Source organism: Eptatretus burgeri, chromosome 3 (genome assembly GCF_056783735.1).
Source record: "Eptatretus burgeri isolate ZD-2024b chromosome 3, Ebu_testis_v1, whole genome shotgun sequence".
NCBI classification, from domain to species: domain Eukaryota; kingdom Metazoa; phylum Chordata; class Myxini; order Myxiniformes; family Myxinidae; genus Eptatretus; species Eptatretus burgeri.
In genome coordinates, this window is record NC_140963.1 from 83,762,674 (window position 1) to 83,787,963 (window position 25,290).

Below are 25,290 nucleotides of genomic sequence, written 5' to 3' on the forward strand. Positions count from 1 at the left end.
GAGGGTGGCTGGATTAGGATCCTCAGGTCCTGAGTAGTGGCGAGGGTGGCTGGATTAGGATCCTCAGGTCCTGAGTAGTGGCGAGGGTGGCTGGATTAGGATCCTCAGGTCCTGAGTAGTGGCGAGGGTGGCTGGATTAGGATCCTCAGGTCCTGAGTAGTGGCGAGGGTGGCTGGATTAGGATCCTCAGGTCCTGAGTAGTGGCGAGGGTGGCTGGATTAGGATCCTCGGGTCCTGAGTAGTGGCGAGGGTGGCTGGATTAGGATCCTCGGGTCCTGAGTAGTGGCGAGAGTGGCTGGATGAGGATCCTCGGGTCCTGAGTAGTGGCAAGGGTGGCTGGATTAGGATTCTCGGGTCCTGAGTACAAGCCTTGTTGTCTTCTGAATTAACACCAGGTGGGGTTGATTCAGCCTGTTATCCTTCTGAGGTTGGTGAAATGAGTACCAGTGTATTGCTCGAGGGGCACAGCATCAACAGCGCAGCCATGCGCCCAATAAATGATAGCTACCCAGCAGCCAAGCTTCTATATGCAAGAACAGAACAGATATTGTGTTTTTGACTGAATATGAAAAAATGGCTCTTCTTGGTATTTTGGTTGCCGACTCATGCTAAACCATGACAAACAGACGGCAATGGACCTGACTTCAGACAAACATGTCTGAGGAGCTTGTAGTGAAGTGACGTCACTTCCCAGAGCACCCTGGGTGCCAGCGACACCACCTTGTGAATTTGCTTTTTTTCTCTCCGTACTCAGCTGGGCATTTAAAATTTTCCTCCTCCCTACGGGGATTCTAACCTCCGGTTGTTTGATTGTGCTCTATCCTCCTGGCTCTAATCTAAAGGGCAAGCCCCAAGAGAGAAAGCAACATGTTCCAGTTTTAAAGTCTTTGGTAGGACTCACCCATGGGTGGAATCAAACAATCTACCTCACAGACTCGGAGCAGATGCTCTATCCATGCCACTGAATCTGCCATTTCAGCTCCCACTTGTTCATTACCTCCACTACCGAAGGTGGATGGAGGTTATGTTTATATCCCTGTCTGTTTGTTTGTCTGTCTGTTTTGTTTGTCTGTTAGCAGGATATCTCAAAAAGTTATGGACAGATTTGGATGACACTTGGTGGAGAGGTTAGGTGTGAGACAAGGACGAATTGATTCAATTTTTGTGAAGATCCGGATCCAGATATTATATTGTTTTAAGTGATTCTTCACCATTGAGAGATGGAGCCAAAAACGATACATAGCACGATATTTCAAAATGAATTGGACAGATTGTGACAACCTGGTGGATGACTTGGTTTGTTGACAAGAACAAGCTGATGACATTTTAATTCAGGTCTGGATGCAGATCCAGCCTATCAGTGGGATACAGAACATAAACCAACAGGTCAGTGGTCTCTCTGTCTTTTATTGCCTCCTTTCTGGTCTTGCACTTTTCTGCTCTTTCTGTGCTTCCCCCCCCCCCACCCGCCGTCAGGTTTCTGCGTGGTACACACTGTCCACCATCAATCCCCATCTGGTGAAACTTCCTAAATCTATGATAACTGCTCACCTCTATTCATTACTCTTTTTCCCCATCTGTGGAATCAATTTCCACATCCTCTTCAATCTCTTTCTTCCCTCCAAGTCTCCAAGACAGCTGTTCACCATCATCTCAGATCATTCCCAATCCCAAAACATGATCTTTTCTTCCTTTGTTAACCTCCTTCCCTTCTCCACCTGACCCTAATCTCCCCCTCCTTCCAAATTTCCAGTTTTCCCCTCTGAGAGTTTCCTTCTGTGTCCATCTTGTCCACCCCATGCATCCTTTCCTACCCCACATTCCTCCCCATAGTCCCACACCCATTGTTTGTCCACATCTCCCTCCGCCTTGGCCTTCGGCTCTGCTGTTGGTGATTCCCCCCTCTCTCTGCTATTTCTTTTGGCCTGCTGTGTCCTGATCCGTTCAGTGTTCCAGTATTAGCTCTTCCACAAGCCTCGACTATATATACAAAAAAAAATAAAAAATGTTCAGCCTGGCGGAGGTATGCGCTCTCCCGAGTGTCGTTCTAGTTTTAGTGTGACCTCCATTTGGTACCATTATTTTTCTAACTCCTCTTAGATCCCAGGAAATATCAGTTTATTGATAGTGTTAGGTGAACCCTCTCACCCTATCCCCTCAATCCAGTCAAATTAAGAAAACGATGAATTTTAGGCTCTGAATATCAAGAATCTGAAGGAATGATCACTGAGGAATAGAAACAATCACCGGCATTTCCAAGCCACGATGACTCATGGTACAGTATTATATTTTTACGGTAAGAAATCTGGTGTCGTCGAGCACACACACAGGATACAAATTAGGACTAGCAAGTGTGATGGAAACATGAGGTGACATGCACATAAACACCTTCTTGAATTTGCTTTCTTTGCATAATTATTAATACAAGATAACAATATAACCAAGATTCAACGTCCATACATGGCAATGAACAGGATGGTGGAAATTATCGTCAAAATTTAATGGGATTTATAAACAGCAAAGTATTGTGTGTGAATGCTGGAAGCAATCCGACAGTCCTTTGATAGGGTTGTAGAGTTATCTTGTCATCGGCCTCGGTTATATTCCCTGGTTGGGAATTTGGATGAAGAAGAAGATGGGGAAATTGAAGCATTAACATGATGCGGAGAATTGTGTGCACATGGGGATGCTGTTAGCCACTGGTAATGGCTAACAGCTAACGCTAACAGGTAATACTATCAGTTTACCCTCACAGCTGGCCCTAACAGGTGACACTAATGGTTAGCCCTTACATCGAGTCTTAACATATAGCCCGAACAATTGCTCCGAACAGCTAGTCCCAACAGGTGACACTAACGTCTACCACCGACGTCCACATTGCAATTTATGGTGAGAGCATATCTCCGCCAGGCTGAACGTCCACCACCGACGTTCCGGACGTCGAACAGTAATGGCTATCCCCTAGCATCTAGCCATAACCCGAACACAAGCGCTGATAGCAAACCCTCATAAATTGCAATGCCGAGGAATTACTTGAGGGAGACTCATCTCGTGCCAATGCACGCAGAGGAGAAGAGCACTGCTCTCTATACAAAGGTGTTGATTAGAGATCTCCCAGTGTCGAGCGCTATATTTCTCAGGCCGCGACCCCCTTGGAGGGGTTGCAGCACTTTGAATGCTGATGTCGAATGACAAACCTGGCAAGAAAAATTAACCTCCAGGGCTCTCTCTCTCTCTCTCTCTCTCTAAAATTAGTGACAATAGAGAACCTGCAGAACTCTTGCTTAGATTTTTGAGCTCATTGTGGTTGAGTGCAAAGCTACAGGAAAATGTGGGTCACGGGACCACCTCACAATTGATAGAGAGCAAAAAGAAAAGAATCTGACCAATAGTAGCCTTTTTACTGTGACCACAGACATACCTCACAAAGCATCTTTTTTCTGAAGAAAAAAAATGTACCTACGTACGTACCTCACAAAGCTAAGAAATTCATGGCAGGTACTCTGGCATGAGCTTTTCTTTTTGATCGGAACAATCGTGGACATATTGGAGATAATGTCTTCTGATCCATCCGCTGTGAGTCCACTGACGGACGAGGCATTGCTGAGTGTCGAAAAAGTAGCTGTGGACAAATGTAATTTTGTTTTTGATACTGACCACGTAATCATTTCAAGAAAGACATTTCACGTCAAATGTCACTGCTTGTATCGGGTTTAAGAAAGCGCACGCGGCTCTGGCAAGTCCACAATGCTCTTACGTCTCTCCTTGACTTGTTGCAATGAGTTATCTTTTTGTAATCAACTTAGGGTCTTGAGACGAGGCCGCTGGGAATTCAACACATCTGGCGATGTTGCAACAACCCCTCTTTAGTGTGAACGTTTTGTGGAACAAAGAGATGGTTAATCAACTCAAGATCTATCGTCATCAATTTATCGATGAACAATCAAAATGAAACACTGCGTTGTTTTTCACTACATTGGTCACATTTATGGCTTTGGAGTGAGAAGAAATATGGCCAAGCTTTGGTGTGTGTGTGTGTGTGTGTGTGTGTGTGTGTGTGTGTGTGTGTGTGTGTGTGTGTGTGTGTGTGTGTGTGTGTGTGTGTGTGTGCGCGAGTGTGAGAGAGTGTCGGGTGATCGTGAGGGGGCGGGGGGGTTGACAAAAATGGAAATGCTACTCTTTTTAATTCCTGTGGCTTATCTGCACATCTCATTGTATCAAACACAACTCATCAAGCCTACCTGGAAAAGGCAACCAATGTTGGCGGTGGTTGCGTCCTCGGGAATGTGGAACTGAGGCTAGAGTAGTCATGGAATACATACAGGGATTTTCTGCGAAATGGTCGGTGCATTCACCCAATTATCAGACGATCTGAAGCTCCAAGTTCTACCAGTTAGGCCTCGCCATCAAAGCAGCAGCATGTGTCTGCCTGATTGAGTTGATTAACATGCAGTCTTCAAATCCTCTTCATCCGTTTCATATCTGAAGTCGACAGGACGTCAAAGTGCCTTCACTAACTTCTCCACCAAAGCTTTAAGACAAACAAGATGGTGTTGCATCATTAATCCTAATGGGGAATCCATCACTTGTATGGAGAACATCAAATGTGTTCTAGTTGCCAACGTGTTACCTCGGTGCTTCAGCCTGTGAGATGTATCATAGAGCGATGTAACATATGGTAAAACGTCATCACACCAGGAACAAGGAGCCTGAATAAAACATCAATGGGTCTTTGATTGTTATATATCCATTGTACAAGTGGCCGCTCATTATAATGTAAGCTGAAATGCACAAATAACTGAACAGATCACATTGTAACAGTTTATTGTGCAGTGAATTGAAAGACTTCTCAGGCCATGGCCAATGACAGAGATGACACTCAAAAGAGGAAAGGAAGACATAACCTTTCGGTGTAAGAATTACCGACATCACAGCGTAAATGGGAGATTAATAACTCGGATGGAACTCGTAATAAAAGGCCAAATTTTATACCGGCATGAACCCATATTTTTATATATTGTAGAAATGACATTTTAACATCGTTGGCACACGGATGAAATCGGATTCAAGACCATTCTGGGTGGACTAAGCCTTTACAGCCCATGATAGATGCAGAAATTATTTTATATGGGTATGGAAAGTGACAGCACTTTGAGATTTATTGATGGAACCTTGAAAGTTTTGATGAGTGTTACGAGGATGTACGGAAGTACAGTCGAATAAAAATTCCATTGAAAAAGTAGTTGCTTGGGCTGGGGGAGAAACCCGACAAACCCGACCATTCCAAGATCATCGAATAATCTTCTTAAACGACAGCCTTTAAATTGAGTTTGATGATGGGAAACACTTTCTTTATTTACAGCTGTCTGAATGACGTAAACAAAGAAAATCAAAAAATAATCTCTTAAATTGCTACTGCATCAGAAATATTATCGAAAGAGTTCGTACTATGTGACATTTTGCCACAATAAATCCAAGTGTGTGTGTGTGTGTGTGTGTGTGTGTGTGTGTGTGTGTGTGTGTGTGTGTGTGTGTGTGTGTGTGTGTGTGTGTGTGTGTGTGTGTGTGTGTGTGTGTGTGTGTGTGTGTGTGTGTGTGTGTGTGTGTGTGTGTGTGTGTGTGTGTGGTGTGTGTGTGACAGAGAGACAGAGACAGAGACAGACTTTGATGAATGACATTTAATGCACAAAGAAAATTGAGAGTTCATGACAAAACTTTTTTAACAGCTTTTAATTTCCACTATCTTTTTCATTTGATAGAGTGCCCTCCTTTGGAAAGGATATAAATAACTAACTGATTTAAGTTGAGAGTTTTCCTGCTGAGTTTTGTTACTATTGGCAGGAAATGAACTGGAAATATACTTGTGAGCATGCTGCGAGTACAATCCGACCTAAATTTCCAGAATTCTCGATTCCAGAATCCCCCTCCACATCTCCGGCAACCATCGATGGAAGTACACATTGTGCAAGTGAATGGACGTGCTCGTTGGACTTGTCGAGCACTCAAACTGTCATCAAAAGTAATGAAACGAGATCAATGAGAGACAAGGCCTGTGATGGAGGTACAAGGCTACAACGCCACGCACAGTGTTAGAATAACATTTTAAAAGTACAACGGCACTCAGAAGAGCACATATCTCTGCCAGGGTGAACAGTTCACATTTTGTATTCCACTGATTGCCGGATCTGCATCGGCACCTTAACCTAAGTGGAATCAGCTTATTCTTGTCACTGACCCAACCTGTCCACCTAATTTCATCCAAATCCGTCCACATCTTTTTGAGCTATTGTGCTATATATCGTTTTTCACCCGATCTCTCAATTGTGAAAAAAATAACTGAAAAAAATATCGTCTCGGATCTGGATCCGGATCTTCACCAAAATCTGATCAATTGGTCTTTGTCACAAACTCAACCTGTCCACCAAGTTACTCGTATGTCCAAATCCATCCCTAACTTGTTGAGATATCCTGCTTACAAACAGACAAACAGGGGTGAATACATAACTTCCATCCACCTTCGGTGGCAGTGGTTATAATGCCACAAACCTTGTCACAATTTAGTGTAAATAATGTGCATATCTCTTGTCTGACTCTTTTGTATTTTTGATGCAAAATTTGGTTTAGTCGTAGAGCAGAATTAATGGTGTAGCACCTTTGCACAACTGGGGTGGGGGAGAGTTCAGGGGGCTCAAGTCTGGGAGAAAATCATCTGATTGGACGAGCACTACTGGCAGAGCTTCACAGTTGGTACATCTCAGTGGAGACTGATTATCACACTTGCACTCTCACCCCATCACCTTGATTTTGTACTTTAATATTTTGTGGACTTCTGGCTACTTAATCATTTAGCAGGTAACCTTAGCCTTCACACCCCCCCCCCCCCCAATAAGAAAAATCCTGGTTGCAGCCCTGGTGTAGGATGATGTCCTGGCAGTGGGGCAATGGAGACTTGGAAAACCTTGGATATAGGGATAACAAACCAGAAGGCTGCATGTGGGAGTGAGAAGGTGAAAAGGGGTTGGGGGAGGGGTGGAGGGATGTGGGTGGGTTAGTGTTGATAGAAAAGGCCACAGGTGATTATTGAAGGTGATGTGAGATGCTAACCTTGGAGCTTTGGTGAGAATAGCAGGGTTTGTGATGCAGGAATACTTTTTTGTATTTTTTGGATTCAGAGTCGGGCCTCGTTTTGGAGCTCTGAATTCCACAAACTGAAGGAAAAGGGATCAAGGGAATGTTCTCATATTATTTGTAAATTGAGCATAGTTGTCCTTTTCCATCTGTTTATCACACTTTATTTTTCGAAACAGGGATCGAGCTTTATTGTGGAGTTAAATTGCAAAGGGTAGTGATTGAGTTTACACACTGCCAAAGGGTACATGTGCGTCATGGGGTTTGGGGTGGAGGGTGGAAGGGTTGGGAGTCGGTGTGGACAAACACACGGAGGGAAAGAGGAATAAGCTTGAGTAACAACAGTCTTAAAGGAATGGAATGGGAAGTAATCAGCGTGGGAAAGAGATTGTGGATGTGCATGGGTAAGTCTATGAGGTCGTGATGAGCATCGCACAAGAAGGTCTGAAGTGAGGAGGACGAGAAAATGGGCACAGGTAGATGATTCCACCATCAGGAGAATAAGGGGATGGATGAATGTAGGTGGGCAACCAGCCGGACTTTGGGAGAGCACATTAGGGTTTATAAGAAATAATGTAATACGAGTTCCCTTACAAGGAACTTTCATGCATGAGGAGGCCATTAGGCATATCAAGCCTGTGTAATTGTTGCTAACCTATGTTTGTCCATACTTTGTCTTTTTTAAATTCTGAGTGCAAGCAAGGAAGCAGCACGTACCATTTTTTTAGTCTATGATATGACTCAATCAGGATTCAAACCGCTGACCTCCCATTTTCTTGAGGAATGCATCCGACCTGGAGTGATGACTTTTTGGGGAGTGGGTGCGTGGGGGTGGCAGAAATCGATGAGGGAACGATGATCAAGGCTAGATGTAACCTTGTATACAACAGACAGCTCACTGACATGCTGCCCTTGGGAGTGAGTCCTTGGAAAGCACGTCGAGATGCCAATGGCATGGAAGACAATAACTATGCTTGCAGATTACATAATTTTTTTTTTTTTTAGCTCACCTGGACTTTTGTCAGGTGAGCTTATTCGATCGAGCAGTGTCGGTCGGTAGGTGAGTGAGTGAGCAATCAGTCAGTGTGTCAGTCCGAAAACACTTCAGTCATTATCGCTTGAACCAAACACACGATTTTGATGAAACTTGGCCATAAGCTTCATATCTGATGCCTAACGAAGGTATATTGACCACATCAAAATCTGCACTCATTAAGGGGATGTAGAGGGGTTTTTCTTGCCCTCCCCCCCAAAATAATAGATATTTGCCTTAACCACAATCTTCGTCACACATATTGCACCAAAGTGTATCGACCGCATCGACATCTGCACTCATGAAGAGGGTACGGGGGGTGGGGGGGGGGGGCGAGAGGTTGAACAAAATTTAGTCTAAATTTTGACTCATCAAAGTAGCCACCTTTTGCAGAAATAACAGCCGAACATACTCGTGGCATTCTTTCTTCAATGGAAATTAAATATTGTTGAGAAAGTTCTTCCCAACACTGTTGCAGAAGTTCCCACAAATGTGTTGAACTTGTAGGTTGCTTTGCTTTCATCCTTCTGTCCAGTTCATCCCAAACCAGCTCGATGGGGTTTAAGTCTGAAGACTGTGCTGGCCATTCCATGATTTGAAATATCCCGTCTTGTTCTTTTCTTCGAAGGGAGTTCTGACAGAGCCTGGAGGTATGTTTTGGGCCGTTACCTTGCTGTAGGATGAACCCCTGACCAACTAGGCGTAGACCAGAGGGTATACAAATACAAAAAAGGGAAAACTTTGGACCTCTGTATCTCCTAAACAGCACCATGGAAAAAAATTGAAACTTGGCATCTGGCAACTACTCTGCATGGGGAATGATTGATTTGACTATGACGTCATTGGTGAAGTGGTATCCCTGTGAAAATTCGACACTTAGATCGTTGCATCCAATTAGTATGAAAATTTCTGTGGTTCATCGAGGGAAGGATGTGAACACAGAAAAAATTATGACGTCATCCATCGTGTGGTTTGGCAGCCATATTGTTATATTTTAAAGGAAAAAATCTTCTCCAGAACCACTTTACAGATCAAAGTGATTACAACCTTACAATTTGAAATTGTAAGGTTGGCTCGAACCGGGGTCGTCTCAAAATTGTAAATTTGAAATTGATGACAACAACAATTGAAATTATCGATTCACCGTGCTGAATAATATTTGATAATTATGACGTCATAGGTCACATGGTCTGGCAGCCTTCTTGGATTTACCCTAAAACCTTCAAAAACCTTCTCCAGGATGGCTGGACAGATTGAGGGCAAACTTAACAGACATGTTCATCATGAGTTGGGGATACTGGGGTGATAAAGAATAATTGATGTCACGTGGTTCGGCGGCCATATTTGATTGAAGAAAAATATAAAATAATGTTTTCGCTGGAACCACTTATCCAATTAAAGTGAAGTTTACCAAGTAACATCTAACAATATAGCTGCATTACATACAATGTGGAAATGATATCATAAGTCACGTGGTGTGGCAGCCATATTGAATAGAAAAATGAACCTTATCCGATCAAAACAAAAGTTCACAGATGGAATCCTCTACCCAATCCTGGGCAGAGTCCAAATTTTCAATGCCATAGGTCACGTGGTTTGGCAGCCAAGTTAGCTTGAAAACCGAAAATTAAAAAAAACCTTTTTCTCCAAAACTGCTTAACAGATCAATATTAAACATGTTGCATTACATGTAGGAAGGGCAATGGATCACAACTGCAAAGATTCACATCGATTGCTATAGTGGTTTCCAAAATATAACTTTTTATGATTTTCGTTGCCACACCACTTGACTGATGACGTTGTTTTTAAGTCAAATGTATGCAGCAAGCACAGTAGATCATAACTGCAAAGTATGGTGTTGATAGGTTAAAGAGCAGATTTTGGGTCGCTGATGACTTCACGTGATTCGAAGGTTGTAATCACATTAATAATCGTTGGGCAATTATTTTCTTACATTTGAAACACAAAATATGCTAAAATTAACTTTTAAGTCAAAACTTTTGTCAGTGATCGAAAAACAGACCGGAATTTACTGAAGATGCTATGATGTCACGTTCTCCGAAAACTTCGTGAACATTCGGAAACAGCGTGTGAACAATGGCGAGATGCGAATCAGAGAGTGATTTCAGCGCCGATGAAATTGAGTGTTTTTATTCTGATATTGCTGAGGACGAGTCGGAGGACGATGGGAATTTATACTATGGAGTTTCTGGCCCTGAGCCATATAAATTTGAGCCACTTGCAATTGCCAGAAAATGGCCTATTTCATGTACAAGTGGCAGGACTGACTGCCCGGCAGTTCACACTGACAGACTCCACCAGACAGATTGGTTTGTACATTTTTAGGTCATCTCTTCGAGCATGACCTAATAATATGGGTGTAGATGTCCTTCGATCCGTCCGTCCGTCCGTCCGTTGCGAAAATGACGATTTTCAAATTCTATCTCCTCCGCCATTTCTCAAGCGATCTTGAATTTGATTGTGGCATATGAATCTATGGGACAATATCTAAATTTGGTCGGGCCGGATTTTTGATATTCACTTTCGTTTTCGCGTCACGTGACTTCAAAGTTTGCAAAATCTGCCATACTTTCAGGAGGCTATATATTTTCTCGCAGAGATGACCGTCACTCCCGCACGGGGGTAATTTTCATTTTCTTGTTCGATGTATAAAATAATGTAAAGTTTGATTCGTCTGTGACTTGATATAATAATTTTTAACCCTCTAGTCACCCAAGAGTCAGAAATAAAATGAATCAATAATGGACCCAAATATATTATACACCGTAGCCTTGGCGTTGAAGTCTTTCTGACAGCTGAGCTTGACCCCAGCGAAAGTGAACAGTTAGAACAAACCCCAACTTTCAAGAAACCGTTGTGGCATATAAATACCAAAACATGTTTAGCCTCATTGGGAAATATTCTACCAAATTTAGAAAAAAAAAAGTGGAAAATTGATCAATTTTTTACAATTGAAATGAAATAGCCCAATTTGCTGATGCTGTTAAAAAAAGTAATTTAATCAACAATAAGTTGATTTGTTGAGAAATTTTTTCATGCTTGTGTTTTTCAGAAAGTTTATTTATGTGTTTTTCCATGTACTCTTTAAGAATACATTTCAAGGTTTTTCTCACTTAAACTCGACAATTGATTCTGTGACTGAGCAGTATCTGGAGAACTTGTCAACCAACAACTCATATTCACAGAGTGGTGATCAGAAGCGTTTATGCCTTCTTAATCCTCGGCTGTGAAATGGTCACCACAAATGACAAGTCTATCCAAAGTGTCCTCTTTACCCGTTTTCTTCAGGGGAAAATTCTCCCGTTTTGTTTGTACAAATCTTATCCACTGCTGGCGAATGTTTGATTCCTTCGGGAATCGGTGGGAGCGATTACCTGTTTTCCAGCCATTTTCGCAAAACATGATGACACACGTATGAGGCATGATGTACAAATATCCAAATAACTTTGTTCTACAATAATACAAAATTAAAAAGGATAATATAGACAGTTGCAAGCTCAAAAAAGCGAAAGAACGGCCCGCTGAACTGGACACTTCTTCAATGAGCGAGTGAGCGTCCGCTTTGTTTTGGAGAACGTGACGTCAACATCCATATATGGCACGCGGCTGTTTTTTTAAACAGCCTCGAGAAATAACAACTTCGGAGTTAAATTTCATTAATTTTCCCAATAGTTAGGCGACCACGATAGTTTGCATCGAACTATTTAATGCACATATAATCATATTGATAAATTTTCAGAACATGTTTGGTGACCCACAACCTGCTCTTTAAATGGTTTCAGAGAAATAATTGTTCAATTATTTCCTTAAAACCAACATGGCTGCCACATAATATGACTGATGATGTCATTGTTAAATAAAATATATGTAGCAATAGTAGTGGATCATCACTGCAAAGCCTCCCATCAAAAGGATAAGCGGTTCCAGAGATTTTTTTTTTCGTATGATTGACGCGGCATGGGGAATATTTGTTGAAAATTTCAACATCGCCGGTCACATGGTCTCGCAGCCATGTTGGACAAAAAGCGTTATCCGATCAACGAGAAACTCCAAAGACTTGATCGGCAACCCATTCTGAATTTGATATGATAAAGAGGACGTCGTGGGTCAGGTGTCCGATCGAAGCGGGGTTGTCTCGAAGTGGGGCGGCATGGTTTTGTTTTTCACGATAGAAATTTCATGAAATTTTCACTGTAGATGCAACTACTCACATGGAATGTTTTTGTGATGACTATGATGTCAGAGGCCATGTGGTGTGGCAGACATTTTGGAAAAAAAGAAAAACTTTGCATGTTTGTATCTCCAAAACCGCTCCATGGAAAAAATTGAAACTTGGCACATGCCAAGGGAAGTGTGTTTTTTTGATGATGTCATACGTGGCTTCATTATGACATCATAATTGCATATGTCAAACGCTTTATCCAATCCGTATGAAAAATTTTTGAGGGTCATCTTGGGCTAAATTATAATTGGCAAAAAAATTGATGACGTCATCGGCCATGTGGTTTGGCAGCGATGATTTTTTTGAAGAATAAACGTTTTAAAATCTTCTTCTCCATAACAGCTTGACAGATCGAGGGGAAACTTCACCTACATGTTCCCAACCCTTGGGAAACCCAACCCTTGGGGATACTCAGGTGTGCACGAATAATTAATAGGTCACATTGTTTGGCAGCCATATTGGTATGAACGAAATTCTTTTCAAAAATCTTTCTCGTGAACAGCTTCATTAATTGATGTGAAACATCATAGTTATGATCTCGTGGAAGTGTGGAATATATGTTTTAACTTTCAACCTGATCAGATGCATGGTCTGGCAGACAGAATTATTGAATATTTTAAATCTGGGTTCAGGGATTAAAATTAAACTTGGTACAGGTACGTATAATGATGTAATAATGTGGGCAGAGGCATATCTGGCGACGTCGTGATGTCGAAGGTTGTCGTTCTAGTTTTAATTTGAAATTGAAGCTCATGGAAGGGTGAGTGCAGATGACAGGATGGAAGCTTGACATCCTGATATGTGGTGCATTTGGAAAGGAATTGCATGTCATTGCTAAGAAGTATGGAAGCTGTGATTGATTCTCACTTGAAGTTCAATCAGTCCTTGGTGATGCCAAAGGAACTTGCGTTTGATCAAAAGACAACTGGTTTGCCCCATTGCAATATGGCTCGTGGAATGCTACTTCGGTGATTTATTGAAGAATATTGTGACGTGATGAGATCTCAGTCCAACATTTCATACCAAAGTGAAATCCAGCCAGTATGGAATGGAGACATTATTGGTGCCAACCATTAAAATTAACTATCAGGGATCTTAAATATATGTGGAAAAACTATGGGCCCAGACTGCGAATCGAACCCAGGTTCTCTGGCAAACTGTACCAGTGCTCTGCCATCTGAGCTATCTGGGTGACCCACCAGCTGAGCAACACAATTCTTCCACAGATACAGGTGCCACTCTCTTTCCACCACTGTTACCAGGGCACTCGCTGCCAACCACAGGAGCAGCTTGGGCCTGCTCTCAAGAGGGTCTTCCCCCTGTGGGGAAGACATCCATGTCCCCCACTAAACACCACAGGAGGTGTAGTAATATAATTAGAAATGAGCAGGATAGAACATCATAATTATATGTGGAAAAAATTACAGACCCAGACCAGGAATCAAACCCAGGTCCTCTGGCAAACCACACCAGTGCTCTGCTATCTGGGCAACCCACCAGCTGAGTAACACAACTCTTCCACATATGCAAGTGCTGCTCTCTTTCCCCAACTGCTTCTGGGGCACTTGCTGCCAACCATAGGAGCAACTTGGACCTGCTTTTGAGAGGGTCTTCCTGGGTTTGATTCCCAGTCTGGGCCATTAATTTTTCCACATACATTTATAATGTTCTATCATGCTCTTTTCTAATTATATCAGGGATCTGTGGAACATCTGCACAATGTAAAATGTGACTTGAAGTCCTCAACCCTCCCACCCCCTCCCCCCAACAAACTCCGTCATCCACCCCCCTCCCAAACCCCAAGTCCTCAAGCTCTGCCTCCTAACCATAAGTCTAAGTCTGCACCCTCCCCCTCTCACAATTCTGTCATCTTCATCCCACTCATAAAATCAAATGGGAATTCCCACATTGAAACAGCAGAATATTTAATGCTTCCCCCTCCCCTGTCATGGTATCACCGACTTCACAGAACCCGAGATCAAAACAGCTCCAACATGTCATGGCCCTTTACAGTCGCCTGTCCAACTCACAATCCCATAAGATATACAGAAACCCCATGGAATTGCAACTATCAAGTGACCATGAGTCCTGAAAACAATTATCTTCTTCCTAATGCCTATATACACCTCGTGAAAAGTAAATAATGACAGATGTTTTCTTTCACAATCTTGCAAGATTCCTGGAAGTCCTCAACAAAGACCTTCACAGTGATATGGGTTTTATTGTCCCTGGTCGAGTCGTTGAAGAGAAAATGGTTGGAAATAATAGTAAGGACCTGCATCACCTCCACAGTAAAAGTCCTGCTTTAGAGAATGTCCTTTTGCACTGAAGGGAAAACTTGTGGGGAAGGCATGGCGATTGTGAATATGACAACTCCGAAAATGTTTTTAATCGCATAGCAGTAAGCATCAACATTGTGGCTGTAGTATAGAAATTGTGGGTTAAGTCAGATGAACTGTCCAACCAATGGGTGCAACTCGGATGCATACATGCACGGCTCTTTATCATCCACAAAATTTGTGGCAATGGCCTTTTGGGACATTAACAGCAGTTTCAATGCACAATGACCGGTTATGCAATGAAAGCACTTGTCACACCAAAAGAGGATCTGCGTGGCATTGAGTTTACAGATGATGAAGATATCAAAACACATGTCCTGTTATGTCTGTATACTAATAACAAAGATTTATATGAAGTCCCACATCACTACCACAGGCACTCTACCACAAGGCCGAATAAGTATCTGCAGCAAGGGAATGAGTATCCATAAATAGTTGAGGTTTCCTTGACTTCCCTGCACTCTGATTTTTCTTGAATAAAAAGTCCAGTTCCTTGAATCATCATTTTAATCTTCTTGTAGCTTTCTGCACTTTCATAACCTCTCATTATTGTAGACTGCACCCTTATGGAATCTGCTCACAAAAGGTGAGTCTCAGATAACAAACTGAAGGATGTTTCGAGCAATTTCCATACAACAAGGCACCACTAATTAAAACGAGCAAAAACTCCTCCAGCTATGTGCTCATTATTCTAATTATTGTTTCCCTCTCTCCATATCTACCGATTGTGTGGGCCATAGACAGGATGGTATGTGGCAGGCATATCCTGTCATCAGTCAACATCCATTTGGCAATAGACAGTGGAGTACATGGCGCATGGAGTTTGGTTCTGCGACAGTGAAGGAGTTGGTATTTAATAAGTTGTACCATAGACATTTTATGCTATGGCCAGAAGTGTTTTTGGAAGGTCATTGAATGCAAAGTTTCATAGGCGCTCGCTTTTTCAATGGCAATTAAAACCCAAGTGCCAACTTTGGAGCAGTCACGCTCGGTGGACCAAGATGGCGAAAGAGCATCCTCAATGCATGTTTTATACTGAGCTCATTAGAAACGTAGGGCCAAGCGTCACCTCCACCATCACACCATCATCCTCAACCTCGTTTCTACTTTGCTGTGACTTCTTGTGGACCTGAATGATCTGGAAGTTGGTATAAATGGTGTGGATGTTTGTGAACGTTTTACTTATTGAATGCATCCATTACGTCATCCCAAGGATGAATTGAGATCGTGAAAGAGGAAACAGCAGTACATGACTGCATTTACCCCAGTAAAAGAACACATTTATCCTTTTATGTTTATTGCATTACAGTAATAGTACCATACTGCAGTCCAATCTCTCATCTGAGGAATGTGTGATGCACTGGCCACTGTGACACTGACTAAGCAGGTGTTGATGATGTAAAGTTTTGGTTGTTAGGACTTGGGTTTAGATTGAAGGCATTAGCATTTGGGTTTGTACTACACTTGTGTCACAATAATATTGTTAGTATTGGATTGAACATTGACCTATCCGATTTGTATCGTTGGTGAATTAATTTCTTCATTAGATTCAGTAGTACAAGGTGTATTCATTGCATGCATATTCACTTCCCTCATTCGGTGCCATGTATTTATTATGAGTTAATATAACAGAACTTTGAACCTGCCCCCCTCCCCTAGTCCTCCTGCACATGCCCAATACATATCCCCTCCACTCCCCTCACCCTCCTTTTTTACTCCTACCATCTTTTATTCTCTTCGTTTTCTCAGTTTCTTACTGTAGTCACCCTCCCCTTCCCTCCCCACTCCTCCCCTCCCATTTGCATACAAAATTAATTGATAAATGTCACCATAGTCTTCAGTCAGCTGTTCCTGAGTACCGTTTCCATGCATACATTTGCCATACATATCCACTACATAGTACGTTGGTTCCTGCACCCTTGTTCCAAAGTGGTTATGTTCAGTTTCCAGCCAAATTTTAACACATTACTCTTCTGTCATAATCCTCTGCTTTGAACTTCTGCAAATTCCTCCGCCATCTCTTCTGCATGCTTTTTGCCAAAATAACCCCCCCCACCTCCCCCCTTGTTTGTTCAACAATCAAATAACCCATTCTTATGAATGGTAATTCCCACACTTTCATGATTTATGGCTTGTAATACGAGCTTCCACCAGGTAGGGTATAGACTATACACATTTACATGGAGAAAATTGGGGTCCACCTCCCACCCTGAATCCCCAGGAGGATGAAATGTTTTCCCCCCTAAAAACATCCCATGTGCATCTGTGTACAACCACCAGTTTTGAACTCATTATGTCCAGCAGTTCCAGAGAGCATAGAAGTCATACAAAGCCCCAAACAACGAAACCACAAAAAAGACGTCGTGCAGAACATGATACTTGCAAAGTCCATAAAACAAATTTGACCTCAAAAATAATTGATGGTTGAATTCAATGACCAAATATGCAAATCCTCTTCAAATTTCAAATCAATCAGATGAAATTAACAATTTTAGAAATTTGGCCTATGTTGACCTTATGACCTAAATGCACCTCAATAATTGGTGGTTGAATTCAGTGACCTGACATGCAAGTCCTCTTCAAATTTCAAGTCAATGGGATGAAAATAGAGGATTTTGGAACCTCAGTTGTTGACCCTTCACCTATGTTGACCTTTTGATCGACATGGACCTCCAAAATAATTGGCTGGTTGAATTCAGTTACCTGAATATATAAATCCTCTTCAAATTTCAAGACAATCGGATGAAAATTGAGGATTTCAGAAATCTCACCTCAGTTGCTGACCTTTTTGGCCAATTTTGACCTCAAAAGTAATTGGTGGTTGAATTCAGCAAGCTGATATGAAAATCCTATTCAAATTTCAAGACAATCGGATGAAAATTGAGGATTTTAGAAATACCACCTTAGTTGTTGACCTTGAGACTATGTTGACCTTTTGGTCCATCTTGACCTCAAAAATAATTGGCTGGTTGAATTCAGTGACCTGAAATATAAATCCTGTTCAAATTTCAAGTCAATCGGCTGAAAATTAAGGATTTCAGAAACACCACCGTAGTTGTTGACCTTGGGACTATGTTGACCTTTTGACCTCAAAAACAATCGGCTTCTTCCTTATGGCAAACTCGACCATGTGGTGATGCTTCGTGAAGACGGGTTTAAAACTGTGACCTGTAGGCGACAAACAGACAAGCAGACAGACAGAGACAGAATAAACAAAATCGACTAACCAATATACTTGAAAAATCTTCGATTTTGGAACAAGACCCTTCTCAAATGAAATATAGTAAAATACCTCACATGGATCTGTCTCTTTCAGTGCCATGCCATTGGTGTAGACTGCAACGGTATGGAATCTGTTTAAAGAGATGAGGCTAATCTGGGGGTCAACAGACAGGAAGTGCTAGTATCTGTTTCTTCCAGCATTTCTTCGTGCTCAACAGCGTACTTCACTGAACGATTTCCAGTAAGAGTCAGATATGTGTGACATATATGAAGTGTTAACATATTGTATTACAGTTTGTACATTGTGTCATTGTGGAGTGACCCCGTTTTCTGATGCCCGTGGTGTCGTATCATGTACAAAATCCTCACAGCAGCCTGTAAGCAAATATATAACTTCATTGCATTCCAAGTGGACGTATTGCAGTGGGTTTGTTGCATGGCCGATATATTTAGCAAGCGAATCTACAATCCATCTCCAAGCCTGGGAGAATTAAGAAAAAAAATTCTCACCAAATCATATTCTTCTCCAATTCGTAGATCTCCAGAGCGTATCTACTTGAGTTGGCAAGAGTTGTTGCTTGTGCGCCATGTGTCGAGTGTCCGACGTATTAGGCCAGACTGTAAATCTCAAACAAGTGGAGAATTTAAACAACTCGGTAAGTTGAGGATTTAAGACAGCAAGTTTTTTTTTTTCTGCCCAGAGTTCCCTTTCCTGCTTGAATTATGACATGATGCAGGACGTTGATTGAAAGTGTTCGTAAAAGACCAATGTTACTGTGGTTTTGATTAAAAGTAATTTCATATTCCTTCCCACCCCTCGCCCCCCCCCCCCGCCCCCTCTTTGCACTTAGTTTTTAAAGAACATGCACAGAATACGATTTAAACGATGTCACGACATTTATGGGAAAGTGAATCATCATGATGGGACAATAAAAGGCATTTTAGTCTGCGAATCCCAATCAAACTCACGTTCACACATTCCGAGAACATGCTTCTTACATCTGGAGGGCCTTGTGTTGGAGCTGGTTGGACTACGTAGGTTTCCATAATGACAAGGACATCGTTCAGGAGGATGGAGAAGGAGCAGAGCAAATGTATGGAGGAGATTGTGGAGGGAAGTTTAATTGTAGAACCTGTGTTGGCAATTGGTTGCCTTGTTACTATTTGGAGATTCTTCAGCCACTCTTACGATTCATTTTCCCCTGCGTTGTGCTCGACAGAGGCCGGCGATAAGCACCCGAATCGAAAGGCACGGGGACAGTTGCGTACCAAGATCGAGTCAGGGGAAGGAACCATCCCTGTACGCTCCTGCAGCTCCCTTCAGACCTGGGACGGAGTCCTTCAGGGGGAGCGCCTCCTAACAATGTCATGCAGCGACAAGATTGCCAGGTAACACAGCCTCAGGTAAAAGCAAATCAGGTAATCGGCTAACCCCATGACTTACTTTAATGGTTATATTTTCGCCCTTTCCTCTTGCCTTTGGAACTCCTGCTTGTCAATGCACTCCACAACATCACACCACCATCCTCTGTCTGCTGTAGATATTTACTGATCACAAATCTGAAACACTTTTGGTCCAAATTTCAATGCAAATGTTGACCAATGCACAGAAAAAAATAGAGGAATAATAATCTGACATCCCTGTTCATGCCATTCTGTTAAATTTTGTGTCTTTAATAAGATTGCTTTGTTCTGAGGTCCTGTTGTCAGGTATATCTGACATTTTGTTGCACCTCAACCGATGGCAGTTACCGTCCATCCAGAATGGACATTAGTAGGTATCTGTTGCAACATTAGTAGGTATCTGTGTTGCCTGCATTCACTGATATGTAGACATAAAGGTTATAGGTATCTGTTGCAACAGCAAGTCAAATGATGTTGGTGCTCTAATGAACATTCAAGACCGTAAGACTTTTTTAAAAAAAATACCCCCGAGCGGGAGTGCCGGTCATCTCTGCCAGAAGGTCGAAAGTAACTCTGTGCCAGACTGGAATAGGGGCAGTTCATAAAGTACGTACGCTCTACTTCCGGGTTTCAAAACTACCCACCCCCCTCTGTATGCAGGCTAGTGACCACCCACCCACCCCCTCATACATTGCTAATCGCTTGCAAAGCCAGCAGTTCCTTATGAACCGATGTTTGTAAGTCATGACGATGCAGTCCCTAGCGGTGTAATTTACCTTTTTCTTTTAATATCACAGCATATCATTTATGAAAATAAAAGTACAAATTGACATTCAAGACAATGTTAATGTCATAAATGAAAGTAATTGTGCACATAAACTTGTGTTCCATTGTTTTAGTTAAATCTGACAAAAGCTTCAAATGTAATATTTGTCTCGGAGAGTTCCGGTTCTTAATTTAATACTTTTATTTTTGTATGTACTTTATGAACGGCCCATACGGGGAATCAGAGCGAAGTTTGAAGGGCTATAAAATCGGAACGAGAGCAAATTTCAAAAAAATGGCTCGTGTTGTTCTAGATAATAGTCCATAGTATCTGAATCACTAATAACATTTGATCTCTCTTGATAAATGAGGGAGGAGATACGATTTGAAATCGACGATTTTCGCAACTTTGACAGCCTCGTGACGTTGAACTCGACCTTGGACGACCTTGAAAGTTATATCGTTGTGCATGTCTCATCGACCTCTATCCATTCCACTATTGGTTATTTGTCTCCACTTGGTTTGATTGTGGACGGACGGACGGATGTACGGACGGGCGGACAGACTTCGACACTGTTATTATTAGGTCATCTCTATTGAGATCATAGAGATGACCTAAAAATCAATGAATGCAATCGCACATGGCCACTCCTTGTGACAGCACTCTGATGGGATAAAGGAGGTGAGAGGGGGAGAGGAGAGCTCATTAGGTTGATATTGACCTTCACCTTGATCACAAAATACACAGCATTGTCTGTTGGCTTTCAGCGATTTGATCAATCCATGACCTATCTCAGACTTATTGCACTTCCTTTTCAACAGGTGAGCTTGGACAGGTATAGTCATATGATAGGCCTGCTTGCCCTGCAAAATGTCCCGCAAAATAAGGAATGATATCTTCGCTGAGAACAAGTCTGATAAACAGACGGGAAACTCTGGATTCCGGATCCGGCAATTCCACTTTCACTTTTCCTCCATATTTGGTCTGAGTGGTGCAAGAATAAAATTGCAGCTACAGTGGAAGAAAAAAGAGCTTTGAGGAGAGGAGCAACAGGCTCTGTTATAGCACTTGATAATCTTCAGCACATGTCGACTTTGAGTTGCCACATGAGCAACTTCTTCTTCAAATGTTTCAACATCTTTGTCAATATATTCCGCAACAACTGTGTGGTCGTTGATGACTGTCTGTGTCTAAAGTTCGGAAAGGACCTTGCTGGTGTGTGCAAAAGAAGTCTTTTTCTTATTCTTAGTCCACGATTTTGCCATGAGGTTTAAGCAAAATGGGTGTGTCGGAGGACAACTCCTGCGAGTTCCTTGCTCAATGGGGTCATGCACCCGTCCACACGATTGGGCATGTTCCATTCTGGAGCATCGGTTGCTATAATCAGCGCATCCAAACTATAATAATTGACAAACCTGTAAATTACACCATCAATATTGATTTCTCATAATGAGGATTTTCATATCTGGTCCACCATCACAATTTGTAACATTATTCTTCCGGGTTTTGAAGATCCATCGTCCTGCAACATGATTTTACCTAGCTGAGGTACGGTGCGTACCTTTTCCGTTTTGTGAAGATGCTCGTAAGCTATGGCCAAAGAATGAAGACCTAGTCTTGCTGGTGAAGGTTAGCGTCGATATGCATCGGTGGACAGGTATAGTTCAAGAGATTAAATAAACAAGAAGTTAGTGCTATCCAAACTGCCCTGGGAAGCAAGGAGAACATGAAATTCCCTCTTTTGCTCTGGTGAAGGGTTAACGGCCAAAACGTGAGCTTCTCATTGATTCCCACGGCAGTTTGGATACCTCAATCAACGTCCTGTTGATTTCACCCATTGTTGTCGAAAAATGTTTAGCACTTCGAATTGCAATGCACTTTTGGCTTGAATAGGAAACAGCTGTTTTGACTGCCCTGGAAAATACCTGTCGCAGTATGATCATTGCCCTGGAAAATGCACTCGGAACCAGTTAGTTGTGTTCTTTGCCTTTCACAAAGTCATGAATTGGAAGCTTAATTTTATATTCCATGTGCATCATTAAAGGTGCCCACTTATTTCCACCTGTGATTCCAGTAGCCATGTGCCTCAGCATCCATACTAATGATGATTCTTTTTTTGCCAAACAATGAAACTATTTCGTCAAGAGCAGGAATGGTTGCAGTGAAGAGCACAGGTGGTGTATCAGTGAAGAGCACAGATCAGACCTGTACGGAGGATTTTCGATGGGGGGGGGGGGGTGCAAAGTTTAAAAAAATTGGGCTGCTGAGAGCATGCTAGTGCAGCACCATCATGCCTGTTGTGGGATGCTATGCACGCCGCAATGCTTTACCGCAGAAAGTGAAAGTGTCGAAAATATATAGCTCGATGCTTATCATTTTGGGGTGTTTGCAGGCCACATGTTGGTGTGGCATCAACACGGCAGCATATAAAATACTATTTCATCGATTGAAGTCGTCGAATGCCGATCGAAGTTCGAGTTTAAGTTCAATTCACCAAGTGACTCATGACAAGAAAACACTACGTCAGGAAAGGGAACACGTAATACGAATATGCACAGATTTGTCTACATATACTTTTGTTTTTTTTTTATAATATTACAAGTAAGTTTATCATTAAGTCTATCGATGAGGAACAATGTATTGGACACAAATTCAATGATAAAAAGCATGATTTTTCAATTAAAATCTCACAGGTAAACATAGGCTGTGTACAGCACAATGAGATGATTTGATCAAATTAAAAAAATACGTCGAGGCAGGTACTTATTGTTTGCTTAGTCTTTCAGCAGGGTTCAAAGTTCCAGCCTTGGAACCCTGCTGAAAGAGTAAAAAAGACTAAACCCTGCTGAAAGACTGGAATTACGATCTCACAGGTAAACGTAGGCCATATACATAATTGTCCAGTGAAACATCACCAAAAAAAAATCAACTTTATTCGGCGAAACGGCATTTTACATTTAATTGCGTACGCACATTGTGACAAAGGTTGCAAATCGAAATGCTTAAACATGAAGCCATTTTGCCCAAATTTGTTACATAATTAGTGAGATTATCATTCCGACAGCTAAAATTGCTCTCATTTGGAGAAAAAAATCCAACATTTATAGGATAACAAAGCAGTCTTTGAGAATCGTGAATCATTTTAAATTCAGTTCAGTACACCCTCAAAAGTCATAACTCATTAATTTAAATCCAAACATCGTCGATATGCTGTACACCTCATCATAAAGGAAATTTCATGTGGAATCCGATGTGCGCACTGAGAAACATTCGAATATTAATCTTAATGACACTTCACTTGTCTTCTGCGAATTACCCCACGGCCTGCTCGCGAGCAAAGGTGTCCGCGGCAAGGAACCATGACGCAATATTTAAACAGTCATTTAAAAGGATAATTACAAACAAAAGTATAATCAAACATCAAATCGAGAATTTAATTTTACTCATGGTGTCTATGTATTTATATTGAAATCAAGCAAGCTTTCACCTTTCTGCTCCAGGTGGAGGCTTCTGTCTTCCCTGAGCTTGCCTTCGGACATGTGACTAAAAATATTGCTTTGAAATAATGTGGGCCTTTTTTGTTGGGGGGAGATGTATACACATCCAACACATCTGACGTCAACTTTTATTGGTCAAAGTGGAAAATTTGACCAAACCCTTCCAACAGTGTTGTGATCTCACCAACCACCTACTCCCTGCAAACTATGTAGTATATAAATGGCTCAACAACCTGACCAAATTAAGAATTCATGTTCAAATAACCTCCATTGGAACATCAGACCTGCTTCGCTGGTTCGTGAAAGACTTCGGTCCAACTTTACACATTCATTGATCAGCTGACCCACTACAGGGCATGGCGTTAAGAATGTCAGCACAACAATCCTATGAGTCTTTCATGGCTGAAATAAAGAGAAGCTCAACAGGGATGATCACAGTGAATAGCACAGTTTGAAACGGTGAATAGCATTGATGTTAGCAGTGACAATAAAGAGGGAATTAATGTCATCAAACAGAAGGTCAAATGCTGCATTGAGTCATCAAAAGGAACCTGGATAGGATTCGGGTTTCAACCACCACTCCCCTATCCTCAAACCCATTCGGGCTCAAACCCAAACACCCATCAAACCCAAAGACAGATAGATAAAGAAAGAGAAAAATTAAGAGCAAAAGAGATAAAAGAAAAGAAAAAGTAAGAATTAGAATGAACAAGATAGTATTCGTGGAATACCCCACGCAGTGTTGAGAAGGACTTGGTGCAAGCCAACTCTTCTGGTGGAAAATTTGTATTTCAAAAAATTAAATTCAAATCTAATGGAAGACCAAATAAAAGAGGTATTGTGCTGGAGTCATCCATCCATCAGGACCAGACTCCAGCATTGGTGCTGCCAAAGCAGTCTCCTGGACAGGTCACCACTCTGACACAGGATACCAGCAAGCTGGAACTCATTTTCGCCAACCTCAGAAGGATGACAGGCTGAGTCAAACCCACCTGGTATGAATTCAACAGCCAAGCAGGATTTTAACTGAGGACCCTAGGATCCCAAGCTCACCACTCTAGCCATTAAGCCACCAGGCACATTGGAGTTATCAGAAGGAACCCAAATAGGTAATGAGCAAAGATGAAGTAATCAGGAGGAACCTGGATAGGATTTAGGTTTCAGCTGCTACTCCTCCACCCTCAAACCCATCCAGGTGCAGCTAAGTGAGCCTTATTCAAAAAATACCCACAAAGAATGTAGATTCAAAAAAATTAAATAATTCTGGATGCCAGACCATGCGTCCAATCAGTTTGAAATTTAAAACATATATTCCTCATCAATACTAGATCGTAATTTCGAAGTTTCATGTCGATTGATGCAGCGGTACAAGAAAGAGAATTAAAAAAATATTTTTCTTCAATCCAATATCGCTGCCAAACCATGTGACGTGACATCAATTATTCATGAACAGACTGGTATCCCCAGGGATTGGGGAGTGAAAAATAAACCAAAAAAACAACTTTATTCGGTGAGACAGCATTTTACATTATATATTTAATTACGTACGCACATTGTGACAAAGGTTCCAAATTGAAATGCTTAAACATGAAGCCATTTTGCCCAAATTGACAACATAATTAGTGAGATTATCATTCCGACATAAACATGTGTGTAAA

The 25,290-nt window shown here is 41.8% G+C and overlaps 1 protein-coding gene across 1 annotated transcript in view; it reads left to right on the top strand.

Moving 5' to 3' along the window:
* Positions 1 to 19,375, top strand: part of LOC147030332 (double-stranded RNA-specific editase 1-like) — a 35,552-nt gene extending 16,177 nt beyond the window's left edge. The window contains exon 3 of the mRNA XM_085874271.1: positions 19,186 to 19,375. Coding sequence (XP_085730397.1) covers positions 19,186 to 19,358 — 173 coding nt within the window. The 3' untranslated portion in view covers positions 19,359 to 19,375. The remainder of the gene's footprint in view (positions 1 to 19,185) is intronic.
* Positions 19,376 to 25,290: the final 5,915 nt, after the last annotated feature.